The sequence below is a fragment of the Balaenoptera borealis genome (assembly GCF_965194805.1).
Source record: "Balaenoptera borealis genome assembly, chromosome: 7".
NCBI lineage: Eukaryota > Metazoa > Chordata > Mammalia > Artiodactyla > Balaenopteridae > Balaenoptera > Balaenoptera borealis.
In genome coordinates this window covers 55,308,558-55,331,404 of record NC_138864.1, presented here as the reverse complement: position 1 = coordinate 55,331,404, position 22,847 = coordinate 55,308,558, and the positions used below count along the sequence as shown (strand labels likewise).

Here is a 22,847-nt window from a genome sequence, read left to right as displayed (position 1 = left end):
TGCCTTGTGACCACCTAGAAGAGTGGGATAGGGAGGGTGGGAGGGAGACGCAAGAGGGAGGGGATATGGGGATATGTGTATGCATATAGCTGATTCACTTTGTTATAAAGCAGAAACTAACACAACATTGTAAAGCAATTATATGCCAATAAAGATGTTAAAAAAATAAATATAATGAAATAAAATACCTGCTGTTAATAGTGATAAATTAGCACTTCTTTCAATACTTTTGGTATTAATAGATTCCTTTGGGTTAAAAAAGTAATATATGGGTGTAATCATTTTATAATGTATGTGATAAACAGGAGTAATGCATTACAAAACGAAATATTTCTTTTTAATTTTCTCCCAATTTTATTGAGATATAATTGACACATAATGTATTATGTGTTCAATGATGATCTTATATATGTATATGTATATGAAATGATTACCCAATAAGTCTAGGTAACATTCGTCACCATATATAGTTACATTTTTTTTTCCATGATGAGAACTTTTAAGATTTACTCTTTTAGCAACTTTCGAATATACAATACAGTAGTGTTAACTATAGTCACCATGCTGTACATTACATCCCAGGACTTATAACTGAAAGTTTATACCTTTTGACTAGCTTCATCCATTTCTACACCCCTCAGCACCCACCTCTGACAACCACCAGTTTGTTCTCTGTATCTGTGATTCTGTTTTTTAAGATTCCACATAAAAGTGAGATCATACAGTGTTTATCTTTCTCTGTGTGACTTTTTTCCTTAGCATAATGCCCTAAAGGTCCATCCTTATTGTTGCAAATGACAGGATTTCCTTCTTTTTATGGCTGAATAATATTCCATTGTATATATGTGTGTACATATATATGCATTATACACACACATGCACACACACACACATATATATACCACATTTTCTTCATCCGTTCATCCATATATGGACACTTAGGTTGTTTTTATGTCTTGGCTATTGTAAATAATGCTGCAATGAACATAGTACAGATATCTTTTTGAGATAGTGATTTCATTTCCTATGAATATACACCCAGAAGTAGAACTGCTGGATTCTGTAATAGTTGTAGTTTTAATTTTTTGAGGAACCTCCATACAATTTTCCATAGTAGCTACACCAATTTACATTCCCACCAACAGTGTACACATCCTCACCAGCATTTGTCATCTCTTGTCTTTTTGCTAATAGCCATCCTAACAGGTGTGAGGTGATATCTCATGTGGTTTTGATTTGCATTTCTCTGATGATTAGTGATGTTGAACACTTTTTCATGTATCTGTCAGCCATTTGTATGCCTTCTTTGGTAGAATGCCTATTCAGTGCCTCTGCCCATTTTTAAATCAGATTGTTTGTGGGTTTTGCTGAAATTTTTGTGTTTATACATATTATTCATGAACAGTAATGGACCAGGGATGATAAAACATGACATGCATACACATGCGTGCACGTCTATTTAAAACTTCTTTTTAGAATATCTAGATAATTTATAATCTATCTGAAATACTGACAGTCTACATAAATCAAAGCTTCATATATATGTGGACAATTTCTTGTTTGTTGAAATAAATCAAATTGAATTAAGAAAAATTATCCAATAAAATAATATTTTGATACATTACCACCCATAATGCATTTTGAAAATATCTAGAATTTTTAAATAGCACAAACCTCAAACATTTTACCTGCTTAATTTTATAAGGTGTTACAGTTTTTATGAGGAAATTAGAACTATTTCATTTGTGCCCTCCACTCAAGTGTTCTGTGGACTCCTTAACAGTTCTGTAACCAAAATGTCTAAAGTTTCAGTTCGTGATGTGTTTGTTTAGTTGTATCTGTATTACAACAATTTCCAGTTTTTCTCAACATAATCTCACATATAGGAAAAATCTTTTATACATCTTGCAGTTTATTGGATATAATTTCTGTACCAGGACTAACTTACAATACTAGTTTTATCTTTTGTTTAGTAATTCAATCCATAGTCATCTGAAGCTTTCTCAATTTGTATAACAAGTTTCAAGACAAGTTTGATCTAACAGTAGAAGGCTAAATATGAAAGCATATTTCAAATATGCTGCTAATAGGCACAGGTATTAAAATTGAAATAAACCAGGCTTCGTAATTATTTGCTATTAGATTTCCAATCAAGACTTTGAGATCATGAGCATAATCTAAGATTCCTTATTTCAACTACAGAACAGATATATATCTATAGGAATTCTCAGAAGACTTACTTCTGCCTGTTCGATCATATCTATCAAGTAGTGACTGCTTCCTTGATTTTGATGCAAGCCAAATGACCTTTTCAATTTTGTGTACTCTCAAGATTTTGCTGAGAAAGAAAGAGATAGATCCTCTTGAATTGGATTTCCTGCTTCGGTTCACAGTTGAATATGCGTACGTGAGTCCTGTTGACTTCCTAACTAATCAGTCATGGAGCGCTATTAAGGTATGTTAGGAACATGATTTTTCAATTGCTAAATCTTGTTTCAAATCTCTGTTCTCTAAAATGTAGAAATGTAGTTTAAAAAATACAGGTGATATACACCATTTCAGTTGTAGATATATGCTATCTTTAATTTTTTGAAGAACTTTCCGTACTCTTTTCCATAGTGGCTGCACCAATTTACATTTCCACAAACATCTACTAGTTTCCCTTTTCTTATTTGGAAGTAAAGGAACTTGTGACCTATTTATGGATGGGAAAGTTGTTAATAAATATGTATAATGTATAGGAGCTTTGGTTAAAGTCGAGGAATATATTGGGTTGGCCAAAAGGTTCATTCATTTTTTTCCGTAAATGGCTCTAGTAGCACTTAGTTGTCTTTAACTTCATTCAAAAACATTTTGTTAGATTGTATGTGACAGCTGTCATATCAGCGTGCATTTAAAAAAGAAGACTTATCGGGCTTCCCTGGTGGCACAGTGGTTAAGAATCTGCCTGCCAATGCAGGAGACACAGGTTCGAGCCCTGGTCCCGGAAGATCCCACATGCTGCAGAGCTACTAAGCCCATGCGCCACAACTACTGGGCCTGCGCTCTAGAGCCCGTGAACCACAACTACTGAAGCCTGCATGCCTAGAGCCCATGCTCCGCAACAAGAGAAGCCACCGCAACGAGAAGCCCGCGCACCGCAACGAAGAGTAGCTCCCGCTCACCACAACTAGAGAAAGTCCGCGCGCAGCAACGAAGACCCAACAAAGCCAAAAAGAAATTAATTAATTAAATAAATAATTAATTTTTCCAAAAAGACTTATCAGAATTGGTGAATTTGGGGCTTCCCTGGTGGTGCAGTGGTTGAGAATCCGCCTGCCAATGCAGGAGACACGGGTTCGAGCCCTGGTCTGGGAAGATCCCACATGCCAGGGAGCAACTAAGCCCGTGCGCCACAACTACTGAGCCTGCACTCTGGAGCCCGCAAGCCACAACTACTGAGCCTGCCTGCCACAACTACTGAATCCCGCGCGCCTAGAGCCCGTGCTCTGCAACAAGAGAAGCCACTGCAATGAGAAGCTTGCGCACCACAACAAAGAGTAGCTCTTGCTTGCCACAACTAAAGAAAGCCTGCGTGCAGCAATGAAGACCCAACAAAGCCAAAAAGAAATTAATTAATTTTTAAAAATTGGTGAATTTTTGTGTAGCCATTTTAATATTAAAGATGGAAGAAAAAAAGCAACATTTTCAGCATATTATGCTTTATTATTTCAAGAAAGGTAAAAATGCAACCGAAATGAAAAAAAAAGATTTGTGCAGTGTATGGAGAAGGTGCTGTGACTGATCGAACGTGTCAAAAGTGTTTTGCAAAGTTTCGTGCTGGAGATTTCTCGCTGGACGATGCTCCACAGTCGGGTGGACCAGTTGAAGTTGATAGCGATCAAATCGAGACGTTAACTGAGAACAATCAACATTATACCACGCGGGAGGTAGCCAACATACTCAGAATATCCAAATCAAGCACTGAAAGTCATTTGCCCCTGCTTGGTTATGTTAATTGCTTTAATGTTTGGGTTCTACATAAGTTAAGCAAAAAAAAAACCTTGACCGTACTTCCCCAAGCGATTCTCTACTTAAACGTAATGAAAATGTTCCGTTTTTAAAACAAATTGTGACGGGCAATGAAAAGTGGATACTGTACAGTAATGCGGAATGGAAGAGATCGTGGGGCAAGTGAAATGAACCACCACCAACCACACCAAAGGCCAGTCTTCCTTCATCCAAAGAAGGTGATGTTGTGTATATGGTGGGATTGGAAGGGAGTGTCTTCTATCATGAGATCCTTCCAGAAAACCAAACGATTAATTCCAACAGGTACTGCTCCCAGTTAGACCAACTGAAAGCAGCACTCGATGAAAAGCATCCAGAATTAGTCAACAGGAAACGCATAATCTTCCATCAGGATAACGCAAGACCGCATGTTTCTCTGATGACCAGGCAAAAACTGTTACAGCCTGGCTGGGAAGTTCTGATTCATCAGCCGTATTCACCAGACATTGCACCTTCAGATTTCCATGTTTACAAAATTCTCTTAACGGAAAAATTTTCAATTCCCTGGGAGACTATAAAAGGCACCTGGAACAGTTCTTTGTTCAAAAAGGTAAAAGTTTTGGGAAGATGGAATTATGAAGTTGCCTGAAAAATGGCAGAAGGTAATAGAACAAAAGGGTGAATACGTTGTTCAACAAAGTTCTTGGGGAACATGAAAAATGTGTCTTTTATTTTTACTTAAAAAACAAAGGCACTTTTTGGTCAACCCAATGAATAATCTTTTTTCAGTTGACCTGAATCTAGTTTCTTTATTTTGTTTTCTTTTTTATAATATTTCTCTGCTTTTTCAAAATAGTTTTGTTAATTTATACAGCAGTATAGTAATTTACTATCATTGTAAAATGTTTAAGCAGTGCAGAATGCTGTAGAGGAAAAACTGGTAGTATTCTTCAACCCCAATCATCAATCCTTATTCCATTTTTCTGTTAGAAGATCCTATTATTAAAAGTTTATTCTCTGAGGCTCTGGAATTCCTCAGAGATGCTCATCATAGGCTAAGTTTCACCCTACTCTTTTTTCCAAAGCAGAAACATTTCTATGTATTAAAAATAAATGTTATTCCTTATTTTTAGTGTGTTTAGATTTTTTAAATATTTGTTTGTTTGTCTGCGTGGGCTCTCTGCTGCAGCGCACGGGCTTCTCTCTAGTTGTGACGTGCGGGTTTTCTCTTCTCAAGTTGTGGCGCGCGGGCTCCAGGACACGTGGGCTCTGTAGTTTGCGGTAAGCAGGCTCAGTTGCCCCGTGGCATGTAGGATCTTAGTTCCCCGACCAGGGGTTGAACCCGCGTCCCCTGCATTGGAAGGCGGAATCTTTACCACTGGACCACCAGGGAAGTCCCCTAGGTTTTATTTTTTAATAGAAATTTTAATTAGACTATTACTTTAGAATTATAAGTTCAAGTTCAGTTGTGTATCAGTCAGGCTCTCGGCAGAAAACAAATGGCACATGAAAGTGTGATTTTTAAGAAAAGTTGAACAAAGAGTGTATTTTTATAGTATGGGAGTAAAGATGAGGGGACAAACCAGGGATGGGGATGGAAAAAGGTGGAAAAGGGGCAGTTACTGAAACTACTGAGAAATGAAGTTATGGGAGAGAGCCTACCTTTGGAACTGTGGCATTCTGTAAAGAAACATAGCCACTGCCAAACTATGCCACCACAGGAAAGAGCTGGGGAAGAAATACCCTCACCTCTCTTCTCCAACCCTCTTGCCACTGCTTCCTATTGGGTTCCACTGGTTGGAACCCAACCAGGCCAGAGAACCAGGGAGCTTTGTTCAAGTCATCCTTAGCAATCACCCTCTTTGCAGGGCAGGAAAGGGTACAGAGTAAATCTAGAGAGGAAACGAACACTATCCAGCACAAATTACTTACACAGCGTTTGATACATTCATCTTTATCTCAAACTCTAAGCTATTATACACCCCATTCCCATCTGTTCCCCCGCTGTATTACAGGCAGTAGCCCTCATGGAAGAGTTCCAAGGCCTAGACCGAGATGTGGAAGGATCAGCCAAGCAGTGGAGGAAGTGGGCAGAATCCGAGTGTCCAGAAAAAGAAAAGTTACCACAGGAATGGAAGAAGAAAAGTTTAATACAGAAGCTGATTATTTTGAGAGCAGTGCGCCCTGACAGAATGACATATGCTCTCAGGTGGGTGCAGTTAGCACTTTGGGAAATGCAAGTTAACCTAGAGGACACTTGGTCTTAAGGATTAGACGTATCTGGTGGAGGCATTTATGGTTCATGTTCATGAAAAGTGATTCTGCAGACATTTTTACACTGCAATCACTACTTTTGTTCAGATCTGCTAAACACGGAACGGTGTGCTAGTCTGTCGGCAGACTGAGCGTATTCTTCCTGAAAAGCTTAATTCTGAAATCAATAGGGGAAACAGGGAACCTGTGGAAATATTCTAGGAAGAGAGCTGGCAGAGTTCAGAGGCCAGGAACATGCATTATCCAAGTGTGATTCCCATTGTTTTTATTTAGAGCAGCCCTTTGGCTCCAAAGATTTTGCACATCAAACAAAAAATGAATGCCTTTCGTGGATTCACTCATAGTCCTATAACTTTACAAGCAACAGGATTTAAAAGCAGAAATGCCTGTCTACATCTTGGTTTAAGTGTCCCTTTCCTTTGCCCTTTTGGCTTCTAAATGGTAATATGGTGCTTAATTCTAATTTGAATTCAACAAAGAGTTCTCAGGTTCCTTCCCTAGCAGCTGCTTTTTCCTCAGCAGCATTCACTTGCCTCAGGTTTTTTCCTTTGTTTTGTCTATTCAGCCAATTTTCTCTTTGCAGAAGCCCCTGCCACACCCTACTTTACAAGTTAATTCTGTTTAGTAGTCCTTACTTTCTCCTAAATCTGATGCTGCTGGCAAATAATCCCTGCTTAATTGAGCTTCCCTGTGTTAGAAACACCCCAAAAAGCATTTGTATATTCATGAGAAGCCCAACAGGCTGGAAAATTGCGCTGTGGCAAATCTAGTGAACTGTTAATAAGTAACGGGGGCTCTGGTAGGGGATTTGGGGGATACAAAGCCATAGGCAGGCAGCTGATGGTTCTCAGAGGAGAGTCTCAGTAGCCCCCCAAAATGGAATGTAGGCTTCTGATTTTCAGAGCTTCTAAAGCAGAGAGGGATTTCACGGACTCAACTGCATAAATCTAGTTTGGATTCATACTGTCATTCTTACAAAACATCTCGTGTCATAAACATAGTTTGCTTCCTTCCCGTGCCTGTGGTTTAAGCTGATTCAAGCTGTGACAGTTTTCAAGGTCAGAAGCACTGATCCTGTCTTTGGCATTATTCTTTTTACAGGAATTTCGTGGAGGAAAAACTGGGTGCAAAGTATGTGGAGAGAACCAGACTGGACTTAGTTAAAGCATTTGAAGAAAGCAGCCCAGCCACCCCAGTATTCTTCATCCTCTCCCCAGGGGTAGATGCCCTCAAAGACCTAGAGATCCTTGGTGAGTGGACAGACGGGAGGCTGGCCATTCAGCCCTGCCTCTCACCCATCGCCAACGCAGCCTTCCGTTCAGCTCATAGTTATCTTAGTTGCTTTTTTTTTTCTTTCTCATTTGTTGGAGATTGAGTGTATGGAAAATGTAAGGTTAATAACACTGTAGTCTGGAGAAATGTTTAAATGGAACATTCCTCTGGTTGGCATAATGCAAGTTTCTTTTGTACTGTTCTCCACCTTTTGACTAGATGGGGGCCAGAGGGCAATTTTCTCCATGCTCTTGTAATCTTGTGCCCCCTGGGACTAAATAATGGTCATTAGAGCAAGTCTATTTGATTGTGAAAGGCACTGTCGCTTTGTGCTTTGGATTACTATTCCCCACGACCTGCACGGAGAATTCCAGGTTAATAGAGCTGTGACCTGACTGTGCTGGATTCAAGCACAGCTTCACAAGGTGAGGGGCTCCTGCATTTACCCAATGAGCCAATCCGGTCAAAAAATGATGTGATATCTACCCCATGTTGCTCCTTTATATGAGGGCAATGCGTTGCTACTCCTGCAAGAGTTTGTAAAGCTCAGTAACAATGCTTGCCATCTATCAAAATGTCAAAAGCTTTATTACCACAAAACCAGAGGAACTGGTTTCCATAGGTTTTGCAAATGCTTGTGAGGAGGCAGCTGCTGAGAGCTTGAAATGATGCTTGTTGAAACGACAGAGGTTTAGTTCGGATTCTTCAGGAAAGTGACCTGGAAGGTGGCAGTAGTAACCACAGATGGATGTCGGACCACAGGATTTCAGACTCTTCTCACCTCGCCTTGGTTCACTTTTCCTCTCGCCATGTTGTGTCCTCCCACAGGCAAAAGACTTGGGTTTACAACTGACTCCGGAAAATTCCACAATGTGTCTTTAGGACAAGGTCAGGAGATGGTGGCAGAAATGGCCCTGGAGAAAGCTTCCAGAGGAGGACACTGGGTCATACTCCAAGTGAGTAATTAGGTTTTCCTGAAAACACTGGGAGTGAACATGGACGGGCGGTGCAGAGCACCCCTGCCCAGTGGGAATGAGCCTTTCACACAGCACACGGTGATCTGCTGGTGGGTGGCACGGGGTTCTCTCAGCAGTAATGACACCTCCAAGGGTGACAAAGAGCTCTGCTGACAAGGATGACTACCATTTTTTGAGGGATTTTCTAGCGATTGTGCTTTAAATTTTTAAATATTACAGGAAGCCCCATCGTTCTCCTGACTTACGGATATCTGGAACACTCCAGTAGTGCTTGAGGACACACTGGCTTGTATGGAATACCAAGACCGTTGTCATAATATCTCTCATTTGCATGTGGCTTTAAAGTTGACAGAGTGTTTTTTCATATCTCATTATGTCACGTAACTCTGACTCTGCCCATAACTAGTTGTGTCGCATTCCCTTTGCTTATAAATTAAGGGGTTGAGTACTTGGTCCCTTTTGCCTTTCTAGGGCTCACATTTTATGGGTCTATGATTCTATAATCCAGTGTCCTTTGGGCTGGTTCCCTTCACTGGGGATTCTAGTGTCGACTGAAAGAAAAAAAAAAAAAAACGGACAACGTGAGAGCTGTGAATTCAGTTTTATTTGGGACTTAATGAGGACTATAGCCTGGGAGACAGCCTCTCAGCTCTGAGGAACTGATCCGAAGAGGTAGCGGGGAGAGGTCAGTATCTATGTGATTTTGGTGAAGGGGGTACGTGCAGTCAAGCACGCATCTCGGTTGAAGGTTGCCGTTAGCCACAAGGAGCAGATGTTCCCATTCATGACTTTAGTACTTCTCTAGGTATGAGAAGATGCAAGGAATTGAGTTCATAAAATTTTCTCCGGAAAATATCTAAGTATCTGAAGGCCTGTTCTACCAGATTTTCCCAGAGCGCAGAAAGCCTCACTCCTGATCTCTGCCCTGAACTCCTTTCAGGGTGTGTTGAAAGTCAGCGACTGCAGTGGCTAGTGACTTCGTTCTTATAGAACCAGATGGCGAGTGACATTTTTTAGTTTCCACTAGCAAGAATCCAGGAACCAGTGGAGCCCAGGCAAGCTTTAGGGGGCACCTAAGGGCCGAGCAAACTCCAAGCTCACTCCTTCCTCAGCAGGGCGCGCCAGCTGTCTCAGCAAGTCTGGAAAGGGCCATTTGATTTGCAGCACAGTAATCCCAAAGGTTCTTATTTATATGCCAGGCTCTTTACTAGGCAACTTGTAGGATACATTATCTCTAATCATCACAGCAAAGTTGCAAGGGTAGGTATTGTCATCCCATTATAAAGGTGAGAAAACTGAGCCTCAGAGTGGTTTGGAGAGCCTCAAGGCCACACAGCAGGAAAGTGGCAGAGTCTGTCTGCCAGCAGGCGATGTTCTTTCCGCTAGCCCCACTGCCACCCTCATGCAGATATGACATTGGCCTTCCTTAATGTCTCCAGTATCTGGGGTTGATGCATTTTGCATTTCTGCTTGAAATAAAATTGGATTCACTAAGAAACTGCCCAGTGTCCAAGAAGAATATAACCTTCTGGGAGAGTAAAACCTACTGCTTAGATGAGACTTCAGTATGGGGACTTGGGATGGTGTGTCCCTTCTGAGCCTCACAGAGTCGGACGGGTAATAGTGGAGGTTTTGTTTTTCCAGAGATAGCAGTTGTTGCTGGGTCAGTTGGGTAGATGCTGAGCTCTCCCCACAAAAGAGAACGTTCTTTGCGAGTTCTCATGCATCCAGCGGCTCAGACTGGAGAGAAACTGGGAGAGGTGCAGTCCTCCTCAAGAGAACATAGTAGTCAAAGTAAAATGTTTCTGTTATTTTTATATCTATGCTGCGCTACCCGTTGCTCGCCCCCCTCCCCCCGCAAAAAAAAATGCAAGTTGTAAGTTTTACCATTAAAAAACATCTCAAAAGACCTTATTTGGTGAAGGATCTCCTTTTGGGTACCTATTTTAGACCTTTGATTTTTGTTTTTAGTGGTAAGCCAGTAACTTAGAATGTAACTTTCACTATTTCTCTCCACACATAGAATAATTGGAGAGGAGAGACTATCCCAGGCTTTTTGGCAGTTTCTGAAGGCTTCTAGGATACATTTGATTGGCAGTTAAAAGAGAAGCATTCTTTGAAGAATGAGAAGCCCAGCATAATAGGAACTTGTTATATTGTTTATAATTTACATTAAATTCTGTCAGCGTAGGCAGATGATATGTATGCACATGTTAATGAGTTCCTAACCAAACTCCGCGCTGGTCAATTACTATGATCAGAGATAGCCCCTCTAAGGATATTTAGCTAGCGTTTTATCAAAAACCCACACTCCAGAGAAAGCTATTACTAAGGTAGCAGACTGACACTATCTTTGTCTCAGATGCACACCAGATGATTTGTGAATTAATATAATGGAAAAAAATCATTTTTCATGGGCAAAATGGGTGGTTTTCAAGATATGTGTATTGGCTAAAAATGTTGCACAAACATTGCTACCCTTGGACAAATGGCCGCAAGAATCTAGCCAGTCTCAAAGCCTGTATCCTCAAGAATGGTTCCCAGGCTGGATTCCAAAGAGTGCCAGTGTACAACGATGGCTCACTTGGAGATTTTTCTGTTCCCTGAACCCAAAGTCACTGTTAAAATATTTTTACGTTTGTTTCATATACTAATGAGTAGGAGTTTGAGTAGAGGAGATTTCCGTCAGTAACAATGAAGTAGTGGATCAGGTGCATTTCTAGCCTTTAGTTTTTATACTTGATTAAACTAACCCAGATAAGTCTTAGTAATTGAGTTTGAACTGTAACAAAGAAAAGTATCAAGAACTCCATCTCAGAAGTGATTGGCGGATGTTGGAAGTAGGTGAGTGTGTTAGAAGGAGATTTTGTTTTACAAAGACAGACTGTAGTGATTTGGAGCACTTGATGTGTTCAGTGTTCAATTCTGTCTTGGTTTTTTTTTTTTTTTCCCTAATGCGCTAATAAAGGAAACTTTAAATCGTGGTTCTCTGAGTTTTCAACTCATTCATATACAGGAAAACGTTGTAATCCTATAATTTAAGTAATGTACTTCAGTCTCACAGGAATTCTAAACCATGCTGTTTTTCAGAATGTCCATTTGATAGCCAAGTGGCTCGGAACCTTGGAGAAACTCCTTGAAAGATTCAGCCAGGGAAGCCACAGAGATTACAGGGTTTTCATGAGTGCTGAGTCTGCACCTACACCAAATGAACATGTCATCCCTCCAGGACTCCTGGAAAATTCCATCAAGATTACTAATGAGCCCCCCACAGGAATGCTGGCCAATTTGCATGCTGCTCTCGACAACTTTGATCAGGTAAGAAAGCAGAAGCAGCCTGGTCTGACACTGAAGTCAGGGTCTTCTCACAAGACTGTGAGACCTAAAACCACAGCCACATGTGTAAAGTGAATGAACCACGTATCTTTTTGAGGAGCTTGCTTATTGAAGACAAACATGGCAGACTAGTATCTCTAACCATAGAAAGAGAAAAAGCCATTGTTCTTATTGACGTCGTTGAGAAGATTGATGACAATAATGATGACGTGGCAGGAGTTTTAGTATACTACTTAATATTTTGATCTGGGTTTGATATTAGTAAATGTAAAGCCCTTCTTTTTAGATTATATCCATCCTGCCTTCATATTTATATTTTCATGTCCTTCCAAAATAAAACAAATAAATTAGTACCTTTATAAATTAATGATAGTTCTATTACCATTAGTCTCCTTGTTCAAATGACCACATCTGTCTGTATCATAATCAAGCCTGTCAGTTTCCTTTGTTGCTATTTCTCTGAGCTCCCATTCCTTCCTCTAATTTCTTAGAAATCCTTGGTAAACAGCATTCCTATTAGGAGAAATAGAATAAGCCCGAAAGAGGAAACACGTATGATTTGGTGATAAATATTCAGCCTCCTGTTAGAAATGTTATTATACTCTATGAAACATGCCCACATGCTTAACTTTTTCTCTAGGTCCCTCTGGGCTAAGATGAGAAAGCCAACATTATGAAGGCATTAAAATCATTGGCCACCTAAGAATATAGTTTTGAGGAATACAATTAATTGCTCAATTCAATAATTGAGTAGTTTGTGCCTGTTTACACAATGGGCTGTGTAAACAAAAGGCACTCAAAAACTCTTGTTGAGTCTGTTACATGTTTGAAGTATCCTTTTTTGCGAACTAAGACAGGCATGTATTTTATCATCCCTCAATTTATAATTCCTGGCCATTTGTGACATTCTCAAGCTCTCTCTCAAAGTAAGTACAAAAGAGGAGTTTGACGTATTTAAATAGGATTTATCCAACTTCCCAGAACAATTGTCCTTATTTGTGAAAAGTGAGCAGTTCATGAGTAAATAGGCTTCAGCCTAATTGTCCTTCAGCTTTTTTTTGGTAAGCACCTCTCTGACAATCTGATGAAACTATGGATACTCTCCCCAGGGAAATGTGCACTAAAAAAAATTGTTGCATACAACCATAGGGATGACCAGATCCCCCAAAGCCTATGCATGAATTCCTTCCCCAGTTAAGAACAGCATGTTCTAGTTTATTTATGAAAGTATCAGGGTTTTTTTTACTGCCACTTGGAAAACCCCTTACAATAATTGGTTACATTTATTGAAAAAAGTCTTAAGAACTTCAGGGGGAATATTTCTTATCTACTGGAAAGGCTCCTCTGAAATATTAAGATTAAATTTGTTCATAAGTAGCAAAAGCAAAGCTAATCAATGTGATTCACTAAATAAACTTTCTATCAAACCTATTTTAGCCAAAACCTAAGATTTTAAAGCTTTGTGACCACCTAGAGGGGTGGGATAGGGAGTGTGGGAGGGAGACGCAAGAGGGAGGAGATGGGGGGATATATGTATATGTATATATATAGCTGATTCACTTTGTTATAAAGCAGAAACTACACACCATTGTAAAGCAATTATACACCAATAAAGATGTTTAAAAAAAAGATTCTAAAGAATATCTAAAAATTTTAAGAGTCTTTTATGAATGCTAAACGGTTATTATGTTAGAAAAAAATGTGGGTTTTATTCAGATTATGTAATTCAAGCGTACTAGCCTGTGCTCCCTGGCTATCTGTGTGTAGGTTTCTAGAACCCTTTTATCAGTTAGAATTATGGCTGGCTATTTATGAAGGAAGTACAAAACAACAGTGGCTTAAACAAGGTTAAAAAAGGCATTTCTGCCACATGAGAATTCAGGAGCTAGGTCATTCAGAGCTCCTTTGTGTCACCACAAAGTTGTCATCAACCCAGTTTGCTTACATTTCACCATTTCTAGGATGGGCTTGCCGTGGTCCCAAGTGGCAGTGAGGGTGGCAGCTCCCATAGCTGTGTTCCAGAAAGTAGGACGAGAGAAGGAACAAAGAAGATGACAAAGGGAACACGTTTGCTTTCTTGTAAAGATTCATTCTGCAAGTTAATACACAATACTTCTTTCAACTTATTGGTCAAACTAATTCACACTGCATTACCTAGCTGCAAGAGAGGCTGGAAAAGTAAATCTACCTTGGGCAGTGTATGCCCAGCTAAAAGTCAGCAGGAAGGCACTGTAGGGCGGGCAGATGGTGGTCTCCATCACAGACCTCCTCCTTTCCCAAGTCTCCTTGTATCATCCTGGATGTTCTTTGTCGCTGCCGTGGCCCTATCTTGCTGAAGCCTGTGACATGGACAGAGGGTGATGAATGCCATCTACCTGGGTTCTCATTTGGGTTAGGTAAATGGGTCCCAGTTGTTCCTATTGCCTGGCTGCCCTTCTTAGATGAGAAAAGCACCTAAGGGATCTAGACAAGTTAACTGTTCTGTTTAGGTGTTTTCATTTTTCGTGCTTTGATTTTCAAGTCAAATTAAATCTGTGTTCTTAATCTTCTCCCCAAGTCAGAATTTATCCTCAAATTTTGACATGTGTATTCATGGCGAACAAAGTGCACTTAATGTTGATCCTTTATTACCTTGAACATTCTAGAATATTTATGTAAATATGATCAGTAAGTGACCGAGATGTAAAGAACCTTTTCTTTAGGATGCTGTCTACCTAACCCTCTTTCAGCTCAGTAGCGCTGCCTCTTGAAGATGTCATAAATGTTTGGGCTCCCTTCATCCCCAGATAACCAGATTTTTGAAGCAAGAATGTAAATTTCTTGTTCTGTAAGATTTGCAGCAGAAACAAATAATGGTAATTGTGCATGTAAAATCGGCATCTGTGTGCATGCAACACTGTTATGCGTGTGTGGATGCCTGTTCTCTGTTCACAATGCTGTTTGTATATTTTCTGATACAAACACTTGATCACTTGCTTTGTAAAAATACAATTGACCTGAAATGTAGAATGTTAGGTAGACTCATATTTTTCTTAGGAATGCCTGATTCACATTTTCTTCTAATGTCATTTATATTATCAGAGCGTAATGAAATGGGCATTGACTTATGATTTTGGTTTTTTTAGCAGTGAGGCTAAAATTAGGTCAGTTATATGAAGTATATAGATGGAAAGAACGTACTAACTGTAGTACTTGGGTTTTCTGTGGACTATATGTAATTCAGGGAGGGTGTTAGGTGACTTGTTAGATCATAAAATTTTGTCACTTCTATTTGGTCTCCTAGAAATTTCTGCCTTTCAAAAGCAATGTATTTTTATATCCTTCAACATTAATGCCAATTATATGGTTTCTCTTTTCTTCTTTCACAAGCTTGCCTTTTACTTGATGTTTAGTTGTGGAAAAGTTATTTGTAATGATTGTATATTTTTAAGCCCCGTAAATTTCCTAGAAGTGGCCTAGTCATTTAGAATAACCTAGTGATTTAGTTGGGTCAGCACTGTATGTGCCCTGGCCAATTCTAGAACTATATTTGGTGGTAACCCTGGATTCTGATGAAAGCGATACAGAAAGAAACTAAAATGCTCTTCTGGTCCGGGACCAAGAGAACAAATCTGGGCTTGGTTTAGACTTTTACTGAAAGGCCTCTGGGAGGCCAGATCTGAGCTCCCACCCCAAACGGGCTAAGTATATTTTGTATTATAGATGCCCACATTGTCAGATCCATTTAAATGTAGACCAGGTGTAATTTGACCGTTGTAGAGGACAAGGCAGGAAAGTGCTGTTTTGGCCTCACCTTCCTCCGCTGCCCACCATCAGCTGAAGGAGTCATCCTCAGTTTTTCCTTGTTTGCCTCACAGGACTGCCAGATTTGAGAACGGGTAAAGTACTACCCTTAAGACACAGATGGCTGTTTTTCACCTTTTAATTTTATGGCTTTTGGGGCCATAACCATATCAGTGTAGCATACCAGGTTCCCTCTGCATTTGCAAAAAAAAAATCTTACAGATCTACTCTACAGGGCATATGTTTTCCAATCTTCCATATGCTGTCTGTCATTCCAACAGTGAATTTTATTTTCAGTTCATTGGAAGAAAACCATTTGTCGTGTTGGTTGTATTAGTCAAGGAACAGTACAAAATAATTGGCAGCTCTGGTGCATGAGATCAGCCACACACCCAAGCTTGTGGTGCCTCCACCATACCTAACTCACAGCTTCCAAGTCGTCCAATCATCATCATTTGTAGCTCACAGGAAAGGGAAGAGAACAACCACCAGACCAAGCAATTCCCCTTTAAGCAAGTGATGTGAAAGTTGCATACGTCACTTCTGCTCAAACTCCGTTGGCAAAAACTTGGTCACATGGCACATCTAGCTTCAAGAGGGGCTGGGAGATTGTTTTTTGATGCGTGGCTGTGTGCCCAGATAATCGGTATTACTATGGAACCAGGAGGAATGGAGAATTGGCATTAACTTATATTCTGCTACAGTGATGAAATTAAGATGATGGCCTTTTGTCAAACAGATTGTACAAGAACATTTTTGCAGGGGAAATTGATGTCAGGCAGTATTACCACTGGCAAAATGAATTGTCTCATTTTCTAGTGAAACAGAAGAATAATTGAAGCAAAATAAAAGCATTCCTCTTAAATCAACAGACTGGCAAATGCCAGTCTCCTGTTATGCTCTCCTAGCTTAAAACTGCATGTTACCTCTGTCCTAGGTCTCCCTCAAAGTCCTCTGCAAGATGATTCAAAACTCAGACCCTTGCCCTTGGAAACCATACGGATGGATGATCAAACATTCTTTCTTTTCTCCCAGGATACACTTGAAGTGTGCTCCAAGGAGCAGGAGTTTAAAAACATCCTCTTCTCTCTGTGCTACTTCCATGCCTGTGTTGCTGGGAGACTGAGGTTTGGCCCCCAGGGCTGGAGCCGCAGCTATCCGTTCAATTCTGGAGACCTCACCGTCTGTGCCAATGTCCTCTGCAACTACTTAGAGGCAAACCCTAACGTAAGTGCCAGTGGTCAGATAACCTCTTCCGAGGAGTGTACTGAATCTGTCAGTCTTTGGGCACTATCAAAATGGACCATAATTTCTCTTTCGCAGCTATTATTGAAATAGCTGACACTACATATGCATCCTCTGCCAAGTGTGAGGTTTTACAACAGTGGATGCTCGAACTTTATAAGATGGGTCAAACCAGTTCTACATCAGCAGCTTAGTGCAAAAAAAAAAAAAAATGTCCTTCATTATGTTAACAAAAACAGTGGTTTACATGTGCATGTATGCCAGATTCATTAGGCAGGTAATGAAGCATTTGCACAAATGTAATTACATACAGCAATTCTGACAGTTCATAACACTGCATTAATAATCACTACAATTAGTTCTGATGATGGAAGCAATTTACAGCGCGTCACATGTATAAATAATGGTGCATTTCCTGCATATGTCATTATTATGTATTAAGGATGCCACCTTGTTGTGACTTTTTTAGTAATGTTCCCCTTGATTTGAAGTTAAAGGTAGATGAATGATTTTATTTCGTAGTTAAAATGTGTTCTACAGATGGGAACGGGAACGCTTCATCAAGAACATTTGTGTAAACTCTTACAAACTCAGTGACTGGATTTCAAAAAGGATGAATCATTTGTAAGGATTTTCTGGCTTAGTCCTCATAAAGGAAACTTTTTCCATTAAGTTAAATCTGTTAAAATCGAGGTATGTTTGTCAGAACCAACTAGGCATGGTGCTTTAGGCCACACTTTCTATTAAAGGGCCTTTTAAACCATTCAACCATGTTTCTATGTATAAATGGGTTTTTTTTTGTTCTTTTGGTAATTATTGTTATTTTCCTTATCAAAGTTTTCTCAAGCTTTGAAGATGGTTTGACTACTATCTGAATATGTACACTTTGTACATAACATGGGTGTGCTCTCCCAAGGAACACATTTTGAATAAGTTGTATCCAAGATAAATGGCTTTAATATGGTACGTGATCACTATTCCATATCTAGCATTTTTTTAAATTTATGAAATTCACTTTGAGCATATTTTGACCATTCTAATAAATACTATTTTGTGTTGATCTTAGCACATTTTGTTTAAAATGTTGCAGGTAGAATTGACTATTGTAATAGTTCTGGAGAGTTCTGGGTAGAAAATGAAATAGACCACTGAGTACTTTTATTCAAGTCCTTCATTACTGTCCCAGGAGGCTGAGGCCAGGGATATTATCCTGTTTCAGCTGGACTCTGTACACAGTTGAGGTAGGAATGAAGGGCTGCAAGAGAGGGGTTGACTCATGCTTCTCTCTGGCTCTCACATCCCGAGGCTTGGCAACACCATTTGGCCGATTGAATCGTGCTATGTCCTGCTGCTTCTCCCACGGGTGTTCCAGCATCAAGACAGCTTTAGGTTTTAAACACGTGCTCTTGTGTCTTAGATGTCTTGACCCAAGTCATTCACCACACATCACATCACGAAGCAAGTTAGTTAGATCTGGGAATTAAGCTGACATGCCCACATAGTTTGGTTGTACAAGATGTCCTTTTCAGGAAGGTATATGTGTAAACTTGGAAGTAGGCAGATGATAGATGATATTTCAAGTCATGAGATTAGATGAGATCATCAAGGTTATAGAGTATAATTGAGAGATCTAAAGATTACGTCTTAGGGAATGCCAACATTTAACTATTATAAGAACTTCGATATTTTTCCATATGAATTTCATAAGTCTCACCATATGGAAATTCTTGAATGTCAAGGTTGGAAGACTTTAATTGAAAACATCATTTGGTTGTTTACATTTAAGGTTGGGGATGGGGCTATGTAACATCTGACTTTGGTTTTACCAAGCCTAGAGGGAGTAGGAAGAAAAACTGTTATTCTGTAGCAGTACCTTTCTCCCACCCTGTGGAGTACAGTTTGGGGGACATGCCCAAGAAGACCTCTACTGAGTAACAACAAGTTCACATTTTTTTCAGGCTGCACCACTGTGCCAAGGGAAGGGTTACAAAAAAAAAAAAAAAAAATAGAATATGTAAAAAACAAAGATCAAGATTTGTGGGAAGAAAATCAATTATTGAGAAGAATAGATCCCTAGCTGATTAAAATCTTGAGGGAGCTATATATCAGATAATAATGTATAGCAGGCATTAATAAAATGCGATCAGAGAAATAAAGTTAAGAGGTCTCTGTTTCCCATCCATTTCTGTTCTATGGGAGGTAGTCCATGGCATGGTTGAGAGAACATGGTACAGTGTAGCCACTATAATTTTTCATTCACGTCAAAGTGGCTTAAAAGAAAGACGTATTTGAGGTTCTTTTATTCAAATTCAACTAAAGTTGTAGCAAGTACATTGGAATAGTTGAAGCAATTTTACTTGTTCTGTCACATCATGCAACAAATGAAGGCTATAATTAAGTTTTTATTGAACTGTTGGGAGGCAGTATACTGCCCCTGAGGGTATAAAGGTTTCTGTCTAGAAAGGCTTCATCACAAACTGGCATGTTTTGCAAACCCAGAGGAAGCTAAAGGGTAGCAAAGAGGGGCTTCAAACCCTGCGAAGCCAAATAAAGAGGAGATACAGTGATTCCTTGAATAAAACATACTACAGTCATTAGTTACAGCACTTGGAACAGTCATGGAGGCCAGTTATGCCATAAACCGAGCCCTCAATCTGTGGCAAACGGCTTGGTTTGCCTGGACTTTTGGAAGGTGATGGAATTCTAAGTAACACCCCAAATTCAAATTGTATAGGTTTTTCTTTCTTTTCCCTGACTTAGATCATAAAACCTGGTATAAATCAGATCATAAAAATGTCATCCCTCAAAGGTCCTATGAACCAACACTCTCTTGTGGTTTTTAGATGAGGTGTTGAATGTGTAAACCTTAACTGCATGACATGTTCTAGGAATAATCCGGTTTGCTTTAAAATCTTCATTGAAAGCTTAGCTTCATTAAGAGCTCACTGAATGTATTAAAACACACTGAAAATAATTCTCAGCCAGTTCAATCCTGGCAATTCAGACAATTCCTGAACCTCTTTTAAATGCTCCTGTTGGTGGGGGCTTGTAGAGAGGCACTTGCTGCTGATTGACTGTTTGGAGGCAGGTGCCCCGAGCCCGGAAGTGAACGTTTGCATGATTCCCCTCCCCTCTCCCGCCAGGTCCCATGGGAAGACCTCCGTTACCTCTTTGGTGAGATCATGTACGGGGGCCACATCACAGATGACTGGGATCGCAAACTGTGTCGGGTGTATTTAGAAGAATTCATGAATCCCTCTCTGGTAAGACATTTCTTAAGTCATTTCACAGAGGAGAAAGTTCTAGTAAGATTCTTTTTTAACTTTTTATTTTATATTGGAGTAGAGTTGATTAACAGTGGTGTGTTCGTTTCAGGTGTACAGCACCGTGATTCAGTTATACATACACACATTACCTATTCTTTTTAAAATTCTTTTCCCGTTTAGGTCGTTACATCGTATTGAGAGGAGTTCCCTGTGCTATACAGTAGGTCCTTGTTGGTTATCCATTTTAAATATGGCAGCGTGTGCATGTCAATCCCCTAACTATCCCTTCTGCCTACCCTTCCCCCCTGGTAACCATAAGTCCATTCTCTAAGTCTGTGAGTCAATTTCTGTTTTGTAAATAAGTTCGTTTGTATCTTTTTTTTTTTAGAGTCTGCATATAAGGGATAGTTTGCTTTCTCTAAGAATTTTTTAAACTGATTTCACTATGTAAATAATTCTTGAATGTTATTGAGGATTCTTGGCCTTTTGTGAGTATATTCTGGCTCACCTTGCAGGGAGTTTGGAAGTTTGTTAGAAGTGTAGGATCTTGGGCCCCATCTCAGACCCATAGAATCCGAATCTGTGTTTTAGCAAGACACCTCCCTGCCACCACCGCAGGTGGTTTCTGTGCCCACATGAAGCACTGTCCCATGCACAGACTCACTGGATCTCTGAGATAACCCCGTGAGGTACGCAGAACTGACACTGTCACCCCATTTCATAGACAAAGAGACTGGGTCACGGTGATTTGCCCCAGGTCACCCAGTTATCCCAGGCAGGGGCTCTAGCCAGATGTATTGATTTCAGTTCAGCGGCTCTGATGTAAGTGAAATCTATAGTTTTTTCTCTGGCACAGAAGCCATGGAGTATTCTAAATTTTGATCACTAACTCCTAACTAAATATATGCTCAAGAAAACTGCGATGATGTGAGAGGGCAGTTCTTCCTTCTGTGAGGAAGGGGCAGAGCCCCCTTGTACTGGAGTTTAAAGAGGCCAGGTACCCTTTTCCCATTTCTCATCTTACTAGCCCTATGTCTGTGTACACCAGCACCCACATGGTTTGTGATTGGTGCTGGGTTTTCTGGAAAAAGCACTCAGTCCTTGTTTTCCATACTGAAGTAGCTGAAAGTGGTGGCATACTTTTCTTATGCCTGTCTCTAAAGGTTTCCAGGTTCATGGCTTGCCTGATTATTTCTTGGAAACCCAAGGCACCCTCCACCATGCCACCTCTACTCCCACTTGGGCAAGACACCAACTGTGTTTAGAGCAGTGCCATGTATTTTTTTAAAAAAGAGTTTGAGCAACCTCCTGTCTATAATTTCTTGAGAACTTCATCTCCTAAAAGCATTATGCCTTCCTCAAGTCCATTTTGAGAAGTAATATAATCATGCATTAGAAAACATGGTGTACTGTAGTCTCATATAGAAAATTGAGGACAGATTATTTTTTGCTACTTTTAATAATGTTAAACAATTTGGGGACAAGGCAGGAAAAAAAAAAAGACTTTCCTGCCATGTGACCATTATTTGTTTCTTTTGACTGTGAGTCTCCTGGTCTTTCCTTAGTTCTAATGAGCGAGGTTTCACGGGTCAGAAAGACACTTTCAATTTAGCACAATTGGAAGTCACTCCTCAGAAAAGGTCTGGGGGCAGGTTACCATGGAGATGGGAAAGATAAACAGGGTCGGGTGTGCTACCTTTACAGAGGCTGGTTTCTCTGAATGATGGTGGAGGTCAAGGGGCAGAGCGACAGACTCACTCTGCTTTTCCCTCTCTGGTTCTGGTCTGAGGATGAGGAGTGAATTACTGTTGCCAACCGAGACAGTCCATTAACCTTCACAAGCCTGAACTCCCATTCACATAACTGTAAAATAAATATAGATGATGCAACCTGAGGGGCATCTCTGGTGTGTGCTTTAGCCCTTCAGAAATTTAGGTACCTGCCCTTCCATGCCGCTCTGGTGAGGTTTTCAGGATGGAGATGCTCATTTGCAGTCTTGCAGCCTCACCAGAAAGCGCTACCGTGTCAACTCACCAGAGGAAGTTAAAACACTGACTGGTTTGGTGGCAGAAACTGCAAAATCCCAGTTATTTTGTTCTCATACAGATGTTTCCTGCTCATGCTGTTTACGTTATTAGGAACTTAAGCTAACACTTCAGCATCTGCAGGATGTCTTTTTGCCACTCCTCACATTGGTTAACTTATTTGGCAATTAGTGTCTTTGGTTACATGGGCACGTGGTCAGACCTTGGAATGCTTTCAGTGGCTTTGTCCTGTTAGGAGGATGAATGAGTTTCTTGTTGGGTAAATGACACGGCATTTAGAGAGGGTTCCCCAACGGCAATGTGCTTGAGAGGGTTCCTGGCCAAAGTGAGGGAATTATAATTAATATTCTTCTCTCATGTGAGGTGCATACTTGGCATGCTAAACAAGTAATACAGTAAATTACTTTTGGAAAATAAGGTATCAGGTCACCTGAAAGTTGTCATATATTAACAGCTTAAAAGTTGGGCTTTGAAGTAAAACAAAATGACAAAAAAAGCTCGGGTTCAAATTCAGTTCTCCCTTGTGTTTGCTGTGCAATTTTAGATACATCACAGAACCTGAGCCTCTGTTTATTCATTTGTGAAATTAGGGTACACAGTAGCAGTCACTCACCATCCTCTCCTCCGCAACCTGCCCCACTCCCCAGCCCACCACTAAT

The 22,847-nt window shown here is 40.1% G+C and overlaps 1 protein-coding gene and 1 long non-coding RNA gene across 4 annotated transcripts in view; one reads left to right on the top strand and one right to left on the bottom strand.

Moving 5' to 3' along the window:
* Window positions 1-22,847, bottom strand: part of LOC309631856 — a 916,236-nt gene that overhangs the window by 709,785 nt on the left and 183,604 nt on the right. The gene's annotated exons all lie outside the window — the stretch shown is intronic.
* Window positions 1-22,847, top strand: part of DNAH11 (dynein axonemal heavy chain 11) — a 318,101-nt gene that overhangs the window by 280,337 nt on the left and 14,917 nt on the right. For all 3 annotated transcript variants that reach the window (XM_082398151.1, XM_082398152.1, XM_082398153.1), the window contains exons 70-76: window positions 2,333-2,455; window positions 6,006-6,199; window positions 7,366-7,514; window positions 8,365-8,492; window positions 11,604-11,831; window positions 16,668-16,859; window positions 20,021-20,140. In XM_082398151.1, the coding sequence (XP_082254277.1) occupies window positions 2,333-2,455; window positions 6,006-6,199; window positions 7,366-7,514; window positions 8,365-8,492; window positions 11,604-11,831; window positions 16,668-16,859; window positions 20,021-20,140 (1,134 nt within the window). The remainder of the gene's footprint in view (window positions 1-2,332; window positions 2,456-6,005; window positions 6,200-7,365; window positions 7,515-8,364; window positions 8,493-11,603; window positions 11,832-16,667; window positions 16,860-20,020; window positions 20,141-22,847) is intronic.